At 34.2% G+C, this 18,150-nt stretch overlaps 2 protein-coding genes across 7 annotated transcripts; one reads left to right on the plus strand and one right to left on the minus strand.

Annotated features, from left to right (window-relative positions):
* The first annotated feature begins 2,565 nt into the window (after nucleotides 1–2,565).
* Nucleotides 2,566–14,252, plus strand: Cln3. 6 transcript variants are annotated; one of them, XM_064359459.1, is made up of 10 exons: nucleotides 2,566–2,904; nucleotides 10,028–10,073; nucleotides 11,757–11,956; nucleotides 12,095–12,213; nucleotides 12,263–12,421; nucleotides 12,468–12,605; nucleotides 12,654–12,843; nucleotides 12,892–13,041; nucleotides 13,889–14,029; nucleotides 14,080–14,252. In XM_064359459.1, exons 2-10 carry the CDS (start codon nucleotides 10,034–10,036, stop codon nucleotides 14,209–14,211), a joined length of 1,269 nt encoding a protein of 422 aa, XP_064215529.1. In that variant the 5' UTR covers nucleotides 2,566–2,904; nucleotides 10,028–10,033; the 3' UTR covers nucleotides 14,212–14,252. The 6 variants fall into 6 exon arrangements, with proteins under 6 accessions (XP_064215529.1, XP_064215530.1, XP_015833658.1 ...); XM_064359460.1 differs by having other exon boundaries at nucleotides 2,566–2,800; XM_015978172.2 differs by lacking the exons at nucleotides 2,566–2,904; nucleotides 10,028–10,073 and adding an exon at nucleotides 10,138–10,781.
* Nucleotides 14,248–18,115, minus strand: LOC659615 (actin-like protein 6B). Its single transcript, XM_008202013.3, has 7 exons — nucleotides 17,974–18,115; nucleotides 17,739–17,918; nucleotides 15,640–15,952; nucleotides 15,285–15,498; nucleotides 14,979–15,236; nucleotides 14,836–14,931; nucleotides 14,248–14,786 (listed from the first exon to the last, which is right to left on the minus strand). Exons 1-7 carry the CDS (start codon nucleotides 17,996–17,998, stop codon nucleotides 14,619–14,621), a joined length of 1,254 nt encoding a protein of 417 aa, XP_008200235.1. The 5' UTR covers nucleotides 17,999–18,115; the 3' UTR covers nucleotides 14,248–14,618.
* Between the last annotated feature and the right edge of the window lie 35 nt (nucleotides 18,116–18,150).

The raw sequence follows: 18,150 nt of genomic DNA on the forward strand, positions 1-18,150 counted from the left end.
CATTTACCCGCTCAAGCTCCTCCCATTGACACCTACGCCAAAATGGAGACCTATGGCCATTAAATATTAATTAGCGAATCACACCCTTATCAAAATATTTACCCTTCCAAAGCCCCAGTCATTTTTAATTTGCTTCGTTTCTTGACATCTCGACGACTCTCTGACGCAGCCCTGCATTGCTATTTCCGGATATCTGCAATGCAACACTTGCATTATTTAGCCCGGATCTAAAATCATGCATTATTTTACCACATTAAAAATCGCTAACATCTCCCACCGGGAACGCAATTCGCGCTCGAACCAAAAAACCGTCCCACCAATCCCGCCCCCAATTACTTGACTTTTTTCCAAACCGTTTCAATAACTTGTTCAAAGCAAAATATTTATATAGAACAATGTTTATGTTGAATTTCAAATAGAGCTTTTTACGATTTTGCTAAATATTCTATTCAGATTATGGTTGTAACAATGTGTCAAATATCTGCGGAATTTTGGGCCACCTATGTATTATTTACTATTTCATGTTTTTTTGTAATTGAATTGTAAAAAGATAAAACACAAAATAAATTTTTTTTTTTTTAATTTTTAAATAAGGTGATCAGAGCGTTATTCCTAAAAAATGCAAATTATACGTCGTTTTACCTTACACTGCAAAAATTTAAAAAAATAGCTAATCAAAGTCCACCTACATCACAGTGGCTCATTTTCATAGTATATGCCTGACTTTTTCTATAAATACCAAGAACTAAATACCTATTTTTTTATTTCCTCATAAAATATATTTTTTAATTTTTGGAGCAGTAATACTGAAACTAAAATAATAGTGCTGTGTAAACTCGGTTTTTAATAACTACAACGCTTTGGTGTAGGGATGAACCATAGGTTAAGGATTAAAAATAAACTGACCCTTAATTTTTTTTTCAAAAAACTTTTTATTATGGAGTTATTGCCTCCAAAAATTATCCCAAAAATACAGATTTTTTTATCTTTAAATTTTTTTACAAAAATATAGTCATAGATAATCATTTAACTGTGCATTTGCACAAGGTTGGGGAACATTATTAAAGGGGGCTATGAGGGCGCCCTTGATATAAATTGTTTCGTAACTTCTAGCACAAATTAATTTGGCTTTTTTGTTACTAGTATTTGAAAGCCCATTCCATTTAAAAACTTTTTTGTCCCTTGTAATATTTTTGTAAAATGTACCGTTTTTGCGTAAAATAATAAAATGTGCAAATGGTATTGTTAAACATTTTCCAAGTTTATTACAATTTTTTACGTTATGAGCAACAAACGAGTCACCAATTAATTTTGAAAAAATACTGGTTTTATTGACGGAAGAATACATTTTATTTAGAATACAATAATATTTGCGTTTTTGACGTTTTGAACACCTTCGAATAACGGACACCTCTTTACAACGGACATTTTTGTAGGAACGTAGCGAAATCTATATTAAAATTTCCACCTCCCATTAGTGGACACCTTTCCACGACGGAGAATTCAAAATTCCCCATCGGTGTCCGTTGTTGAGAGGTTTTACTGTAATGTCAAAGCCAAACTAAGTTGTGCTACATAGTTATGAAACAATTTATATCAAGAGGGCTATGACAGCCCCTTTTAATAATGTTCCAAATTTTTATTATTATTATTATTATTATTATTATTATTATTATTATTATTATTATTATTATTATTATTATTATTATTATTATTATTATTGTTATTATTATTATTATTATTATTATTATTATTATTATTATTATTATTATTAATCTGTATTTTTGGGGCTACTTTTGGAGGCCAATAATTACATAATAAAACGTTTTAATAAAAAAATATGAGTCATTTTATTTTTAATGCCTAATCTTTGCTTAAAATACATGCTCTACCTCGCGAGACATTCTGTATATTTAATATTTTTTAATTTGTTTTTGGTTTGTAATATTTTTCTCTACCTAAATAAATCAAAGTGACGTAAACATATACATAAGTCATTCAATATTAAACAAATAATAATAACATATTAAAAAACAAAAATGAATCTCTCAGGATTTTTTAAAATTTGTTGAGAATAAAACATAAGTATTCAATTAAAAAAACATAAGTTTGTATTGGAACACATTTCCGAAACAGCCTGTATACTTGAAAATTTATTTATTGTTTTTGTTAAAATTAATGAACTTTTCATTAAAAGATCGCGATGATCTTTGCAAATTGTTGGACGAAAACAGAAAATTTGAGGCATTTTTCACGAATCATACTGTATGACGATAGAAGAAAAATTTTTAACAACCATCGATTATTATAGAATGCTGGAAGTCGTTACAATCAATTAACCGTAATGTGACTTATCTGAGTCCGCATATTTATTAAGAGATATCTTTATCAGCACGTAACTTTACGTACAGTGTGCGCCAAAATTGTGGCCCAAAGTACGAAACCGTGATGTAGTGAGTCATCAAGTCTCCAAACTTAGGGGGCAATGTCTGCCTCGCGTATTTCTAGCAAAGAACTGGTTTTAAATAAATCATTATTCATTTTATTACGCAATTTGTACCGGAGTCGTTCCATTATTCATTTTCACAACCATTATCACTTGGCATAAATTTGGGCAAAATTTTTGTGGAAACTATATCCAGTCGAAAGGAAACAATAAGTGACGTAGTTGCTGGCACCAAAATATTTGTAATAAAAGTATAGTGTTGTGTTGTGCAGAACTAGAAGTTTAAAGTGCAAGCTGTCAAGTTTAGACAATAAATCGGGTGTAGACACCGACTGTACTTTACATTCCTTTGCGGTGAGTTCTGGTCAGTCTGTGTTAAATGCGAGCAAGAATTGGCTCATCACTGTGCTAATTTTTTGCCAATTGTCCCAGTGGCCTGTGCCCCATTTGTGCCTCTTGTGAGTAAAACTTTTGATTAACTGACAATTACCCAATTTTTGGCACCCAATATCTCGGTGAAAATTTCAAAATTTCAAAATTTTGGCTAACGTACGAAGTGAAGGATAGATGGAATGCTCTAGAAGTGTCATGCTTGACTTACCCCACTTAGAATTTTAAAATTCGCACTGTTTCTTCGGAATCTGCAGCTGTTTTTTGGAACTTGTGATTATTTTGACATGTGTTGGGGTACATATTTCGGGCAGTAATTAGTCCCACATAAAAGAGCCAAGCCGGCGAGAGCCTATTTCCCGAATTTATGGGGTTGCAGTTAGGGGTTGTGTCCTAATTGTGCGAAAAGTCCTCGAAATTTGAATGTTCGCGGTCAAGTGTCCTACCTGATTGGCGGCCGGAGTCACGTGTCGGGGGCGTCACAGGTGCGTGGATGTCGCGTTCGCGGTGCGTGCGTGTCTTAACTTTTGGAGGCCCGATTTGAAACTGTGGTACTTGGGGCTCCAACCCATTGCCGTTGGCTGCTGATTGCGATCTTTGTTTGCAAGATCGCCGTGCATCAAATGCGTTCAATGTCGCACCTGGGCCTCACCCCTCTCACGCATCCGTTCCGTAAAAAACCGGCTCGAATAGGATATTTGGGGAGCCTTTGTCAATGGGGTAGAATAATGGAATCTGAGACGCGCCGACCTACCCCTAACTCACCCTTTTCATATGCGATGATGCTGCAATCAGCCTCTAACCGTCACCGGGACAGAATCCGCCGTCTGTCTATCGGTGCATCCCCCTTGCTCGCGAACTCACCTATGCACCCCGTGCACACGCTTTTTCACCAAAAACGCCAAATACAGCCGGCCTTCGTCCCAACTCCTTATATTACTATCACCTACATAATTAGTCAAGCTTCTGGTAGAACCCTTGACTATTACTTTAATAATGAAGTCAAGATAGTGACCATACAAAAATCTAGCTGTTCCCTCACTGAGCGACTTTTGGCAAAACTGATAAAATTTTGATTCAACTGGATACTGGATAGGTCTGGTTCACATGATAATGTGAATATAGGGCCTTTATTAGAAACTTTCAAACTTCCAACGACTTTGAAATTTTGTACACTGTACACAACCCAAATCGGCCATTCACCTAAAGTTCAACTAAATTTATTTTCAAAATGAATGAACTTTCGGAAGTACGTGAAATTGGGGCCAACTTTGAAATTTTAAATGGTAACTTAACCACCTATTTTTTGCATTCTTATTGCATTATTCTTTTGAATTCGTTTTCTTATACTGAGTAAAATTTATACAAGTTATTGTTACTTATCTGTCATAGTTTTGGACGTACAGGCTGTCCCAGCGATCCGCAAAGGTTCATAACTTGTATTATTAGCATTATTACTTATCATAGACACTAACTTCTTTTTTTAGATCGTAGCTGCGTCTCTGCTGCACATTTTAAATATTATATTGCGCTATATTTACAAGGTGTCTCAACGCTTAGTTTTTAAAAATAATTTGATTATTTTTACGAAAATACGTGATATCCAAAAATTTTCCTTTACAGAAGAAAGTTCGAACTTAAATCCAAAATTCTTTCAGTGTTCATCTTTTGATAAAATGCTGTTTTATTTATTTTGTTGTTATGCTTACCTTTCATAGGCAACTTTGTTAGAGATTTTAGAAAAACAATTTTCGTTAAAATATTCCTAGGTTTTCCAAGTTTTCCATTAAGGTTACAAAAAAATATCATGTTCAACTCATAAGAAAACCACCACTTTTCTTTAGTTGTTAAACAATCTACTCTTACTAATATTTTAAATAAAACAACTCCATAAGGTACGTAATTATAAAATTAAAAAAATGTGGCACGTTGAAACCTTTGGTTTGTATTTTAATTACTAAAGAACGAAACTTTATTAGATATTAAATTACCCTTGGAGTCATGTCGACTAGTGTTACTTTAATATGTCTTCAAGAAATAAATATAAGATTTGTTTATGGCGTTGGTTGTTTTTTTACATTTTATTCACATTTTCCTAAAATAACAAAATCAGAAATTAATTGTTTGTTCACACAGTATACCTGAGGTCATTTCTAAAGGTGAATGCCTTTTTGATATTCTCTACTCTACCCTCCGTGTTAAAAAAAAATCCATTACTGACCTTTAAATATTAGAAAATTAATGTGTATTTTTTTACACAAGAGCCTTAGATATTAACTTCCTGCATCACCTAAAATTATTTTCAAATATACAGAAGCTTTATTGTGAAATCGCTGGGACAGCCTGTAGTTCTAGACAAATTTTTAGGGACAGAATTAATTTTAGTTAACTAAATCGTTAAATTCAATTCAAACAGATTTTTTTAAGTATGGCTCCTCAGTAATTTCGGGCCCGAAACCCCCCCTTGTGACCATACAAAAATCTAGCTGTTCCCTCACTGAGCGACTTTTGGCAAAACTGATAAAATTTTGATTGAACTGGATACTGGATAGGTCTGGTTCACATGATAATGTGAATATAGGACCTTTATTAGAAACTTTCAAACTTCCAACGACTTTGAAATTTTGTACACTGTACACAACCCAAATCGGCCATTCACCTAAAGTTCAACTAAATTTATTTTCAAAATGAATGAACTTTCGGAAGTACGTGAAATTGGGGCCAACTTTGAAATTTTAAATGGTAACTTAACCACCTATTTTTTGCATTCTTATTGCATTATTCTTTTGAATTCGTTTTCTTATACTGAGTAAAATTTATACAAGTTATTGTTACTTATCTGTCATAGTTTTGGACGTACAGGCTGTCCCAGCGATCCGCAAAGGTCCATAACTTGTATTATTAGCATTATTACTTATCATAGACACTAACTTCTTTTTTTTAGATCGTAGCTGCGTCTCTGCTGCACATTTTAAATATTATATTGCGCTATATTTACAAGGTGTCTCAACGCTTAGTGTTTAAAATAATTTGATTATTTTTACGAAAATACGTGATATCCAAAAATTTTCCTTTACAGAAGAAAGTTCGAACTTAAATCTGTACCTACTGTAGAAAAACTAACAGCCAATTTTTTGTTTCTGTTCTCAAAGATTAATAAATTGTCTATCTAAAAACTTGAAATTTTAAATGCCTAGTTAATAACTAGAAAGATATTTGACTTTAAAAGTTAGCTTCAGCAAATTTGTAAGCATTGTCGTTATTACAGTAAACGCTACCACAAACCATAGCAACTCCACCTCAGATCCTTTGCTGGAGTTTATACGGGGTTTTAAAAATTCGCCATAAATGTGAAAATTTTTGTTATTTTACTGTAATAAATGAGGAATAATTTTAAGTGATACCGAGAGTGATTATCTAGGGCTTTTGTAAAAATGAAATACTTGATTTTTGGTCTAAAAACGTGTTTAAATCCTCAAAACTTGCAAAAATAATGGCATTTTTGGCTTGCATTTTAAGAGATTTTGCGCTATAATTGAATTTTTGCTGAATATACGCTTCAAGAAGGTAAATTTTCGGTCATTATCGACCAAATTTGGTAAGTTTTTCGTTCTAGTTTATTAAAAACTGTGGAAAAACGTTTAGATTTTTGGTCAAAAAAAATCATTTTTGACATAATTTTGTGATTTATTGGCTTACTCTTTTACGGAATTGAGCGCAACAATTAAGTTTTTGCTGAATAAATGCTTAGAAAAAGTAAATTTTTGGTCATTTTCGACCACATTTAGTGATTTTTTCATTGTAGGTTAATAAAAACAGAGGAATAAACTTTACTGGTCTAAAAACGTGTTTAAATCCTCAGAACTTGCAAAAATAATGTCATTTTTGACATAATTCTTTGAATTATTGGCTTATTTTTTAAGAGAATTTGCTCAATAATTGAGTTTTTGCTGAATAAACGCTTAGAAAAAGATAAATATTTAGTCATTTTGAACCAAATTTGTTGATTTTTTTTCGTTCTAGATAAGTAAAAACAGGAAAAAAAATTTTGTGCAAACGAGCCGCTCAATGTTTAATTATTAGAGTTCGGCACTTTTATTTTTGTACCTAAAAGCGGATACACGCTTCAATGTTATCTTTTACAAATTTTAAGTAAATTTGCGAAACTTTTATTGAAAAATTAGATACAGTTTTATTTTTTGAGTTATGTTACCTGTTAAAATTAACACACGTGTTTCTGATTCATTCTGTGTAGGAAAAAGCATTTTATATAGAAAAGGTCTAAGAAAGAGTGTAAGAATTATCTTTTTGTATTCCTAGTCGTAAATAGCAGCCATTTGATTGGGTAGAATTTAAAGAGGAAATGTTTATTTTTCTAATTAGCAACAGTAGTTAGCAACATAACATATTTTCACTGATTGTTTTCTTCGGGGTTTAACAGAATTGTTGAAAGATTTTATCATATTTTCCTTTTAACTTAGATGGGAGGCGCTTCTCTCGCGGCTTCCAAAATACCCTCATTTTTTTTCCAAAATTCTTTCAGTGTTCATCTTCTGATAAAATGCTGTTTTATTTATTTTGTTGTTATGCTTACCTTTCATAGGCAACTTTGTTAGAGATTTTAGAAAAACAATTTTCGTTAAAATATTCGTAGGTTTTCCAAGTTTTCCATTAAGGTTACGAAAAAATATCATGTTCAACTCATAAGAAAACCACCACTTTTCTTTAGTTGTTAAACAATCTACTCTTACTAATATTTTAAATAAAACAACTCCATAAGGTACGTAATTATAAAATTTAAAAAATGTGGCACGTTGAAACCATTGGTTTGTATTTTAATTACTAAAGAACGAAACTTTATTAGATATTATTAGATATTAGTGTTACTTTAATATGTCTTTAAGAAATAAATATAAGATTTGTTTATGGCGTTGGTTGTTTTTTTACATTTTATTCACATTTTCCTAAAATAACAAAATCAGAAATTAATTGTTTGTTCACACAGTATACCTGAGGTCATTTCTAAAGGTGAATGCCCTTTTGATATTCTCTACTCTACCCTCCGTGTTAAAAAAAAATCCATTACTGACCTTTAAATATTAGAAAATTAATGTGTATTTTTTTACACAAGAGCCTTAGATATTAACTTCCTGCATCACCTAAAATTATTTTCAAATATACAGAAGCTTTATTGTTAAATCGCTGGGACAGCCTGTAGTTCTAGACAAATTTTTAGGGACAGAATTAATTTTAGTTAACTAAATCGTTAAATTCAATTCAAAGAGATTTTTTTAAGTATGGCTCCTCAGTAATTTCGGGTCCGAAACCCCCCCTTGTGACCATACAAAAATCTAGCTGTTCCCTCACTGAGCGACTTTTGGCAAAACTGATAAAATTTTGATTGAACTGGATACTGGATAGGTCTGGTTCACATGATAATGTGAATATAGGGCCTTTATTAGAAACTTTCAAACTTCCAACGACTTTGAAATTTTGTACACTGTACACAACCCAAATCGGCCATTCACCTAAAGTTCAACTAAATTTATTTTCAAAATGAATGAACTTTCGGAAGTACGTGAAATTGGGGCCAACTTTGAAATTTTAAATGGTAACTTAACCACCTATTTTTTGCATTCTTATTGCATTATTCTTTTGAATTCGTTTTCTTATACTGAGTAAAATTTATACAAGTTATTGTTACTTATCTGTCATAGTTTTGGACGTACAGGCTGTCCCAGCGATCCGCAAAGGTCCATAACTTGTATTATTAGCATTATTACTTATCATAGACACTAACTTCTTTTTTTTAGATCGTAGCTGCGTCTCTGCTGCACATTTTAAATATTATATTGCGCTATATTTACAAGGTGTCTCAACGCTTAGTTTTTAAAATAATTTGATTATTTTTACGAAAATACGTGATATCCAAAAATTTTCCTTTACAGAAGAAAGTTCGAACTTAAATCCAAAATTCTTTCAGTGTTCATCTTTTGATAAAATGCTGTTTTATTTATTTTGTTGTTATGCTCACCTTTCATAGGCAACTTTGTTAGAGATTTTAGAAAAACAATTTTCGTTAAAATATTCCTAGGTTTTCTAAGTTTTCCATTAAGGTTACGAAAAAATATCATGTTCAACTCATAAGAAAACCACCACTTTTCTTTAGTTGTTAAACAATCTACTCTTACTAATATTTTAAATAAAACAACTCCATAAGGTATGTAATTATAAAATTTAAAAAATGTGGCACGTTGAAACCTTTGGTTTGTATTTTAATTACTAAAGAACGAAACTTTATTAGATATTAAATTACCCTTGGAGTCATGTCGACTAGTGTTACTTTAATATGTCCTCAAGAAATAAATATAAGATTTGTTTATGGCGTTGGTTGTTTTTTTACATTTTATTGACATTTTCCTAAAATAACAAAATCAGGAATTAATTGTTTGTTCACACAGTATACCTGAGGTCATTTCTAAAGGTGAATGCCCTTTTGATATTCTCTACTCTACCCTCCGTGTTAAAAAAAATCCATTACTGACCTTTAAATATTAGAAAATTAATGTGTATTTTTTTACACAAGAGCCTTAGATATTAACTTCCTGCATCACCTAAAATTATTTTCAAATATACAGAAGCTTTATTGTTAAATCGCTGGGACAGCCTGTAGTTCTAGACAAATTTTTAGAGACAGAATTAATTTTAGTTAACTAAATCGTTAAATTCAATTCAAACAGATTTTTTTAAGTACGGCTCCTCAGTAATTTCGGGCCCGAAACCCCCCCTTGTGACTTAAAACACGTTTTACCAAATTTTTGCCCGGCGGTGTTTTTCTCACTTCGCCCTGATTGTTGGTTTTAATCGAAGTAAAAGCGGGACCGGGAAGTGATCCTGTGTACAAAATTAATGACTCTGAATTTAAAAAATCGGTCCGCTTGGAAAAGTTTCAAATTCTTGGATGTTGACATTTGGAGTCATTAAATTTGCACAAGTGCTGTATCATGAGAGATGCAGACATTTGATCAATAAGCACTGATTGTGCTAAATAAATATCTTAGCCAAACCAGTAAATTGTTACTTATTCATTTGTTGATTACATAATTGTCCGCAAACAGCGAATCATTTATGAGACACTTATCAGGATGCAACTTGCATGGACCTCATTATTATGTAATTTTTCTGTTGTAGGTGGATATGGACTTGATCCCTTTCGAGTTCGCTGGAGCCTTCCTCGGTACAGTATCACTCTTGCATGCTTTTTTGACAAAAATGTGTGAATAAAGCTGAAAATTGCCGAGAAATGAGCAGTTTAAAATAAATGATGGCTAAATTCACCACCGAACTGCTCTAAATGTATAATTTGATTAGCGGAAAGTCAATTAAGAGTAATCTACGGTTCGACGTGACATGTGCAACCGCCTATCCATTAAATGGAAAACTCTGACAACTTAAATCATTTAATAAAGTGCATGAATATGTATATTTTTAGTGATTCGGCTCGGTTATTTACATATTCGGTTCATATATCAATAACAGAATTACGTAACGTGTATGCAACCCATAATACACGCCGCCAATTTGTTAAATTGTTCCGCGGGAAAGAATTCCAAGCCTAACATATTTGATATTGCTACAAGAACTACAAGATTGACATTGACCGGAATAATTACTGTCCTTTGAGTGTTTTTTGTTCTATTGGTTTATCTATTAAGTAGTTAAACAATTGTATCTAACAACAATTGAAAACAATATAGTTGCTAATTTGAGTCAATCGGCAGTCAGAGTGCGAGACGCACGTTCGAAAATAATAAATATTTGTGCCGGCATTTAATGAGCAGTTCGTCCGGAGTCTCATTGATTTTGAGTTCATCGGGAACTATTTTTACCTCCCATGTGCCAATTCGACCCGTGCCTAAGGATTTATCTCTAGATTTGCCATTGTGTAAGGTAATCAACATGTTGCATTTATTAGGCATTTGCGTAAATCAGGGTCGATTAAAATAACCCAAAATATAGAACAGTGCGGTCTTGCTTTAACTTCTTGCTCCGTCGTGTCCCAATTCCGGTGACTGGTAAGTGGCAAAAACTACTAGTTTGTGAGATGACCCTCGAAATTACAAATTGATTGACCGGTCATTGCAATTAATTATTTTTGCGAGAGTTTCGCGTTTCAGATTTGCGATTAAATCAGTGCTTATCAATTAGGAAAAATACCAATTCAAGCAGCGCGACTCCTTATCACGCGCTTAAATTTGTTATTAATAACTGAAATCAATTTAAAATAGATTTTGTTTATATCTCGTTTCGAACAACAAATATTATCCGGATCCGATAAAATTACCCCCGGAATCGCCTTGTAACGGGCATTTTTCGCAGCAAAGTGGTTGTCCTTAAATCGTTGGAATAGTTAGAATTTTTGAGGACTGCTGCTAGTAAAAACCATAAATAAACTTATCGCTAGTTTAAGGGATATTTAGTGATAAGAGCGCGCGTGGCACCTGTTTGTTGCAATTTTTGTGCTGTCGCCTTCTAATCACTAAGTCCCGCTGGGATGATCAGGAACGTGCGAAGGAGCATCACGCGGAGCAGGATGAAAATTCGGCGGCATTTTCACAGTAAGGACGCTTAGCAGCGATTTTGTAATTGGCTCGTGATTGTGGTACAAAGTGGCCGGTTTATAAATATTCATTCAAGAAGCCCTTCTTTCTTGTTATTGCCTCGTCAATGTCAAACCGATTTTGGCGTATTGTATTAACTCGCATGTAAAATTTCACGGCTGATATGAATAGATAACGAACCAAATGCGATTTGCTTGTTCGCGCTAGTGGTTGCTCTATGTAAATTAATAAGTTATAAGCTATGTTTATAGCTGGCGCCTGGTATTGCACCGATAAATCGATCGGGTTTTTCTCCACAGGACTAGGCTCGAAACGGCCCAAAAAAGGCGACTACGCTGCGATGGAGTACCAGAGCAAGGACGTGATTTTGCCACGAAACGACCGCAAAGGGCGCAAGCCGTGGCGGGCCCTCGTCTCCTACTGGATCCTCGGGCTCTGCAACAACTACGGATACGTCGTGATGCTCACGGCGGCCAGTGACATCATCGGAGAGTCCGAAGTAATAATCGCAATTTTGTTTTACCCGGTTGACTGAATTTTCAAATTGCGTTCGATGTTTTCAGGCAACGAACTTGCTATTTCAGATCAATTGTCTTTTCTCAAATTTTTGCACAATTAAATACATAAGAATTTTTAGGGCGCAAAAAGCACTGAAAGAAACTGTACATATATGTCTACAGGGGCCATTTTACTAGCCGACATTATCCCAAGCTTGCTAGTTAAGTTACTGGCGCCGTTCCTCCCTTTTTTCGTAAAGTACGAACCCAAACCGCAATCTCACATTTTATTTGTTTCGTACTTCCAGTGTAAGGGTTGCCGTTTGTATACTTTGTTCCTCAGCGGGTTTCCTTCTTGTAGCCTTTAGCCAAAACATTACAATGTCCTTGTTAGGAGTAGTCGCTACGTCCTTCTGCTCAGGGCTTGGGGAAGTGACGTATCTCCAATACAGCTCGTTCTATGACAAGTAAATCGCACAATAATAGCAACAATTGCCTAAAAATCCCTTGCAGGAATGTCGTTTCGACGTGGAGTTCGGGCACCGGCGGCGCTGGTGTTATCGGTGCCGTCTCATACTCGCTCCTGCAACAGTTAGGGCTCAAAACCACCCTATTAGTGATGCTGTTGGTCCCAGGGATGATGGCTGTGACGTGAGTTACTTCAGTGATTTTTTTCCAGCATCGTTTCAAATTGTGCAGGTTTTATATAATTTTGCCGAGTCCGGAAGTCATGGACGAAAATGACATACAAGCCGACGTGAACAATGAAGAAATCAAAAATCCAAAAGAAGCCTTCATGAAAAAACTCAAACACGTTCCCTCGCTTTTCAAGTACATGATTCCGTTCGGTTTGGTTTACTTCTTGGAGTATTACATAAACCAGGGAACTGTGAGTTTTAATAACCAAGCGAGTTAGAGACTATTTTGCTGGTTTTAGTTCGAATTGATTAATTTCGAAAATACGTTTTTGGCACCCAGTGACCAGTACAGGTGGCTTCAGGTCGCTTATCAGATCGGGGTGTTTGTGTCCCGGTCTTCGGTAAATTTCTTCCATATAAGACATATATGGGTCATGTCAGTATTACAGGTATTTCGACACAGAAAACCAGATGTCTAAAAAAAATTGTTTTTTATTGCGCGTTTTTGCACTATTTTTGCTATTTTTACGAGGTCCTGTTACCAACTCTGGCTGCTTCTGGTCCGGTGGTATGTAAGAGAAAACACTTGCCAGAAGGTGAAAAATACGGTGAAAAAAAATTACTAGTTTACAGAATTTCACTTTTTGTTTGTTGCTTCAAATGTAACAGTTGATACCGTATAGTACTTTTGGAATATAGATTTCATTCTAAATTTAGTTCGGGTTTCCATCTTATTAGAACTTATGAAAAGTGTAATGTGAGTTACCTATATCTCAAAAACTATAGCTGATAGAAAAAATCTGTTTGAAGTTTTGAAATCAGCGTCCAACATTTACTTAACAACAGCAAAAAAAATCTGAGGCAACAAAGATGTAAATGACTAAAAAGCTATGTGTACTTTCTTAAGTAAATGCTAATATGAGTTACCTATATCTCCAAAACTAGGGCTAATACAAAAAATCTGTTGCCTGATAATGAAATCATTCTACAACAGCAAAAATATCATACTGCAGGCTCGTGTTATTTAACGTAAAAAACTAGTCTAGTAGACTATTCAGATAAAAATTTAATAAGTAGAATAAAAACACGTTAGAATTTTTTTTTGTATGTACGTAATATCTTTTCGTATATTGTAACACTCGCCACTGCGTAATACTTGTTTCTTATCTTAATATAATATATTATAACGAGCTCAATTTTATGCATATAATATTGAAACTAAGAATTTTTTTTTGGACAAATCGAGTTTTGCCGTTTGTCCCTCATTATTAAATTTGAGAGTTAATTTTTTTGCAGGCTGTTAACGTGGTGATTTTCACCACGGAAGTCATATATTATTATATGCCGAGTTTTTGGATCATATTGGCCCTAACGTTGTGGGAGGGTCTCTTGGGAGGTGCTGCATACGTGAACACTTTCTATAGGATCTCGACTGAGGTGAGTTCGTAGCTGGCGCCCCCTCGAGTCCAACGGTGTAACTTTCGCAGGTCCGTGAAGAGAATAAGCAGTTTTCGATGGCAATTACTAGTTTTGCCGACAGTATTGGCATAACTCTAGCCGGAATCGTATCGATTTACGCACACAACGCCATCTGTAGCCTGCCGAAGCCTCAACGTTAGTTTTGTAAAGGTTTTATTTAATAAATAAATGATGCGTTTGATTTGGCAAATTTTATTGGCACATCGAGAAATCACAAATAATTTTAATGGAGTATTATAACGTTTCAAATCTATACAGACAATGAAAAAATGGGCGTCGATGTCATAGATTTGAAACCGTGGTTAGTACGACTAATCACTCAGACTTATAAAAAACTTAATCAAATGAACACTAATAATAGGAACATGACAGTACAAAAATATTGCCACAAGTATTTCAACAAATATATCACAAATTCGCAAAAATCAATCCAAAATAAAGTGGAAAACAACCGTGGAGTTCCTCCAACCATTTAGGCCTTAAATACTGTAAATTTTATCACACCAAAAGAAAAAATAATACTGAATGAATAAACGTATTACGCGAGTTACAAACACTTTGATTGCACTATGGCCTTGCCCCCGTCGTCATACTCTTGCTTTGACACCCAAAGTTGCTGGAATGAACCCAAAGATGTCAAAATCGAGCCGCCCGACCAAGCCCCGAATTTGCGTTCGGTGGCTCCAGGAGCACTAATTATTTTCAAGCGCATACTCTAGAAAAAAATATATATAGTAAAAAAAACAAACGGGAAATAATCTCACCGGAGGTGTTTTAGCAGCTAAATCGCGGTTTAACCGCTCGGTAAATCCTTGCAAATTTGAATTACCGCCAGTCACTACGACACTTCCATACATGGCCTGTCAAATCGGTGGTAGAAAAAATTCAGTATGTGCTTTACACTCACCGGTCTGATGTCAATGTCGCACATACCCACACTGGTTGTGACCAAAGGGCCAACCCCTAGAGTGGGCTGAATGCCTGATTTAATGCCTGCAATAGGGTTGAAAAGCGGTTCAGGGATTTTAAAGCGTTCAACACCGAAATCCTTATGAAAACCGTTCGGGAATTCGTAATGAATCGCGGGCATTGTTTTAACAACTTCTTCGTCGTACAAATTGTCGGAGACTTGTAATACTGAAGCTTGGAAGTCTTGCATAACTTGCTGCAATTATTCATTTATTTATTATTGGAGGGCGTGTTGGGGACTGACTTTGATCATGTAGTTGTGCCAGGAGTCGGTGAGCTTGGCATGGAAGAGCCGTCGCTTGAAATTGGGCGCTTCTTCGGCTTTGGTAACTTCTTTCGAGGCTACCATGCAAGGAGGGACAATTTCAATTCCTTTCTCAGTTAAATAATTTCGACATTGTGTGCTCAAATAGTCTCCACCAGCTGGAGACTTAACCACAGCTTGTGTCAGCACAAAACTGTGAGGGGTACGTTATTACTAACAGTGAAACATCGCAAACACAAAGCCAACTACAAGCGTCTAAGCAACAAAAACGGTAAAGCGGCAACACATTTAAAAAACAAAAAGACCAAGCTATGGAATAAGTGTGGTGGGGTACCCGTCATGTACAGGAACAGCGGATGTGTGCGTAGCTCCGCTATCAACAACAAGGCAAGTCGGACGCCCATTGGCGAAGGCAGCGAGGGATGCGTTCTTAGCTAAATAAAGAGCAGGAACATTGTACTTCTCAAACATTAACTCAGTTAATTGCTCCCTCTTAGGGGCGGTTACCCATGGCGGCTCAGTGATAAGCAACGGGTGATCGTTCGGGATCGCCCGCAAAGCGTTACTGTATATATAATCCAAAAAATTCTCAAATATCTCCCAGTTCTCAACCATACCGTCTTTCAAAAACGTCGTCAGCTCCATCTCTAAAAAAACACACCGCTGACCACCAAGCCGAAACAAACGCAACAAGCCTCCGCTGACTTTAGAAACTGTATGTTTAAAAAACAATACTCTCTTGAAAAATATTCTCCGACAATTAGTATTATGTACAGTGGAACCTCTGTAAGTCGAAGTACTTGTTGTTACAAAAAATTCGACAAATAGAATATTGCTTTTTATACTCCTATATTGTTCACTGTTTTATTTGACAATTATTATATTAACAAACCAAAGGAAATCGATTCACTTCATAAAATACATAACTAAACAATAATTTGTAGTATATCACACATTTAAGTGTGTTTAAGAACTCTCTTCAAAATTTTGTAAAAGTATATTAAAAAACAAGTTTTATAAAAGTTGGTTAAACTCGATTAAACAATTTTTGTACTTCAGTTAGGTTGTGGTTACGTTTTTACAACTTAGCGCCTTTATTTTTGAGCGCTTATCTCTTGCTGTATTATTTTCTTATTTCTCTGCTCTTACGTTCTTCAATTTTTGTATTTAAACGTCTCCGAGTTTACGTTTGCGTTTACGTCTGTGTTCTTACAATATAAATAATAATTATAAATAAATAAATAAATATAAATTATACAGACTAAACTAAAAATAAGGCACAAAATAATATTTTTTTATTTTAATTCTCGAACAATTCTATTTTTTTTTTTTTTGATACCATATTGACGGTCTGACGCCGATTGTTTTTGAGTATTGACATTATTCTTATTTTTTTTTATGACAACTGACATTTTTGATTAGTGTTTTAGATAGTACATATTTTTATCTCTTTGCTAAGTATAAAAAACAACAAAATAAAGCAAAAAAAATAAAAAAAAAAACAAAATAAAATAAAAATATTAGTTTCTGAAAGTATTACACAAAGAACTTTTTATCTTTTCGTTCTTGCTTTATTTTATAAGGGGTGATTATGATTGTTTTTTGTTTGTTATATTAAAGTGTTTTCATGCCAATTATACAAATATAAAAAATATATAAAAAAAACATTTTAATTGTTTTAAAATAATTAAAAAAAAATTAAACAATTATAATTTATTTTATTATTTGTGTTTTTTTAATATTATTTATTTTTTCTTATTACTTGGAAGATAAAGGTGTGTACTGTTTGAAACTGTGAACAAAAATGTTGGTTGGCATTTAAAAAAATTAAAAAGAACGTCACAACTCAAAAACGAATGACATTACAGATGTCACTATGACAAAATGTAGCATTTAAAAAATAAAATCGTTGATTTCTCAATTCGAAAATATCATATTTCAAGAAATTGTGAATCAAAGACTTAAATTTTTTACCCTTTTTATGACTTTCTACAGGTTTTTGGCTCTAAAAATATAAATTTTTGACCCAAAAAATCAAAATTTGTGTACCTTTTAGTCAAAACTAATAACAAAGGTCCAAACTATGGTCAAATTTGCGCCGGGTTTCAAGCATTTTTGCACAAACACTACTACATTAATCTCAAAATTGCATTATTTTTGAGTTTTTAAAGGTTTCGGTGCAATCTTCAGTCAGAAATTCATTCATTTCGAAAAATTCGAAATCAAAAAATACCATATTTTATCAGAAAACCCTTATCAAAGCATTTCAGCAGTTCGACTTACAGAGGTTCCACTGTATTATGTATTTACAAATTTTTAAGAAAAAAGTTAAAACCCGTAGTGCTTAAAGAGGGTTATAAAATAAAGGTATAAACGGCGCATAAGAGAGTATGTTTTTTGCGAAGGCATGGCCTTAATTAACAGGGGAATTACCGGATCTCCTAACGTTGATCGAAGTAATGCCGATATTGTAGCGCTTCTGGCTGATCTCGTCATGAGAGTCCAGCCAGACCCCCACAGTCGAGGGTATGTCCAGCTTGGGGCTATCCTCACCCCCGAATCCCGCCCTGGTCGAGTTGTGGCCTATGTCGAAGACAAGGGCCCCAACTTCGTCTACAACAAGGTTATGTTTACCAAACAATGAAATCGGTGGTTAAAAACCGCCCACCGCCCCCGTAAACAGCCCCACTCATCGCTAACACCGTATCGGACACCAAAAAACACCTCTTTCAATACATATCTCAAAAGAGATTAACTTTCATGAAGAAAACATAGAAAAACGCCAGATTACCGGCTGTTTATAAAAACAAACATGGCTGATGCAGCCAAAAACTAGAATTTTAAA

Source organism: Tribolium castaneum, chromosome 10 (assembly GCF_031307605.1).
Source record: "Tribolium castaneum strain GA2 chromosome 10, icTriCast1.1, whole genome shotgun sequence".
NCBI classification, from domain to species: Eukaryota; Metazoa; Arthropoda; class Insecta; order Coleoptera; family Tenebrionidae; genus Tribolium; species Tribolium castaneum.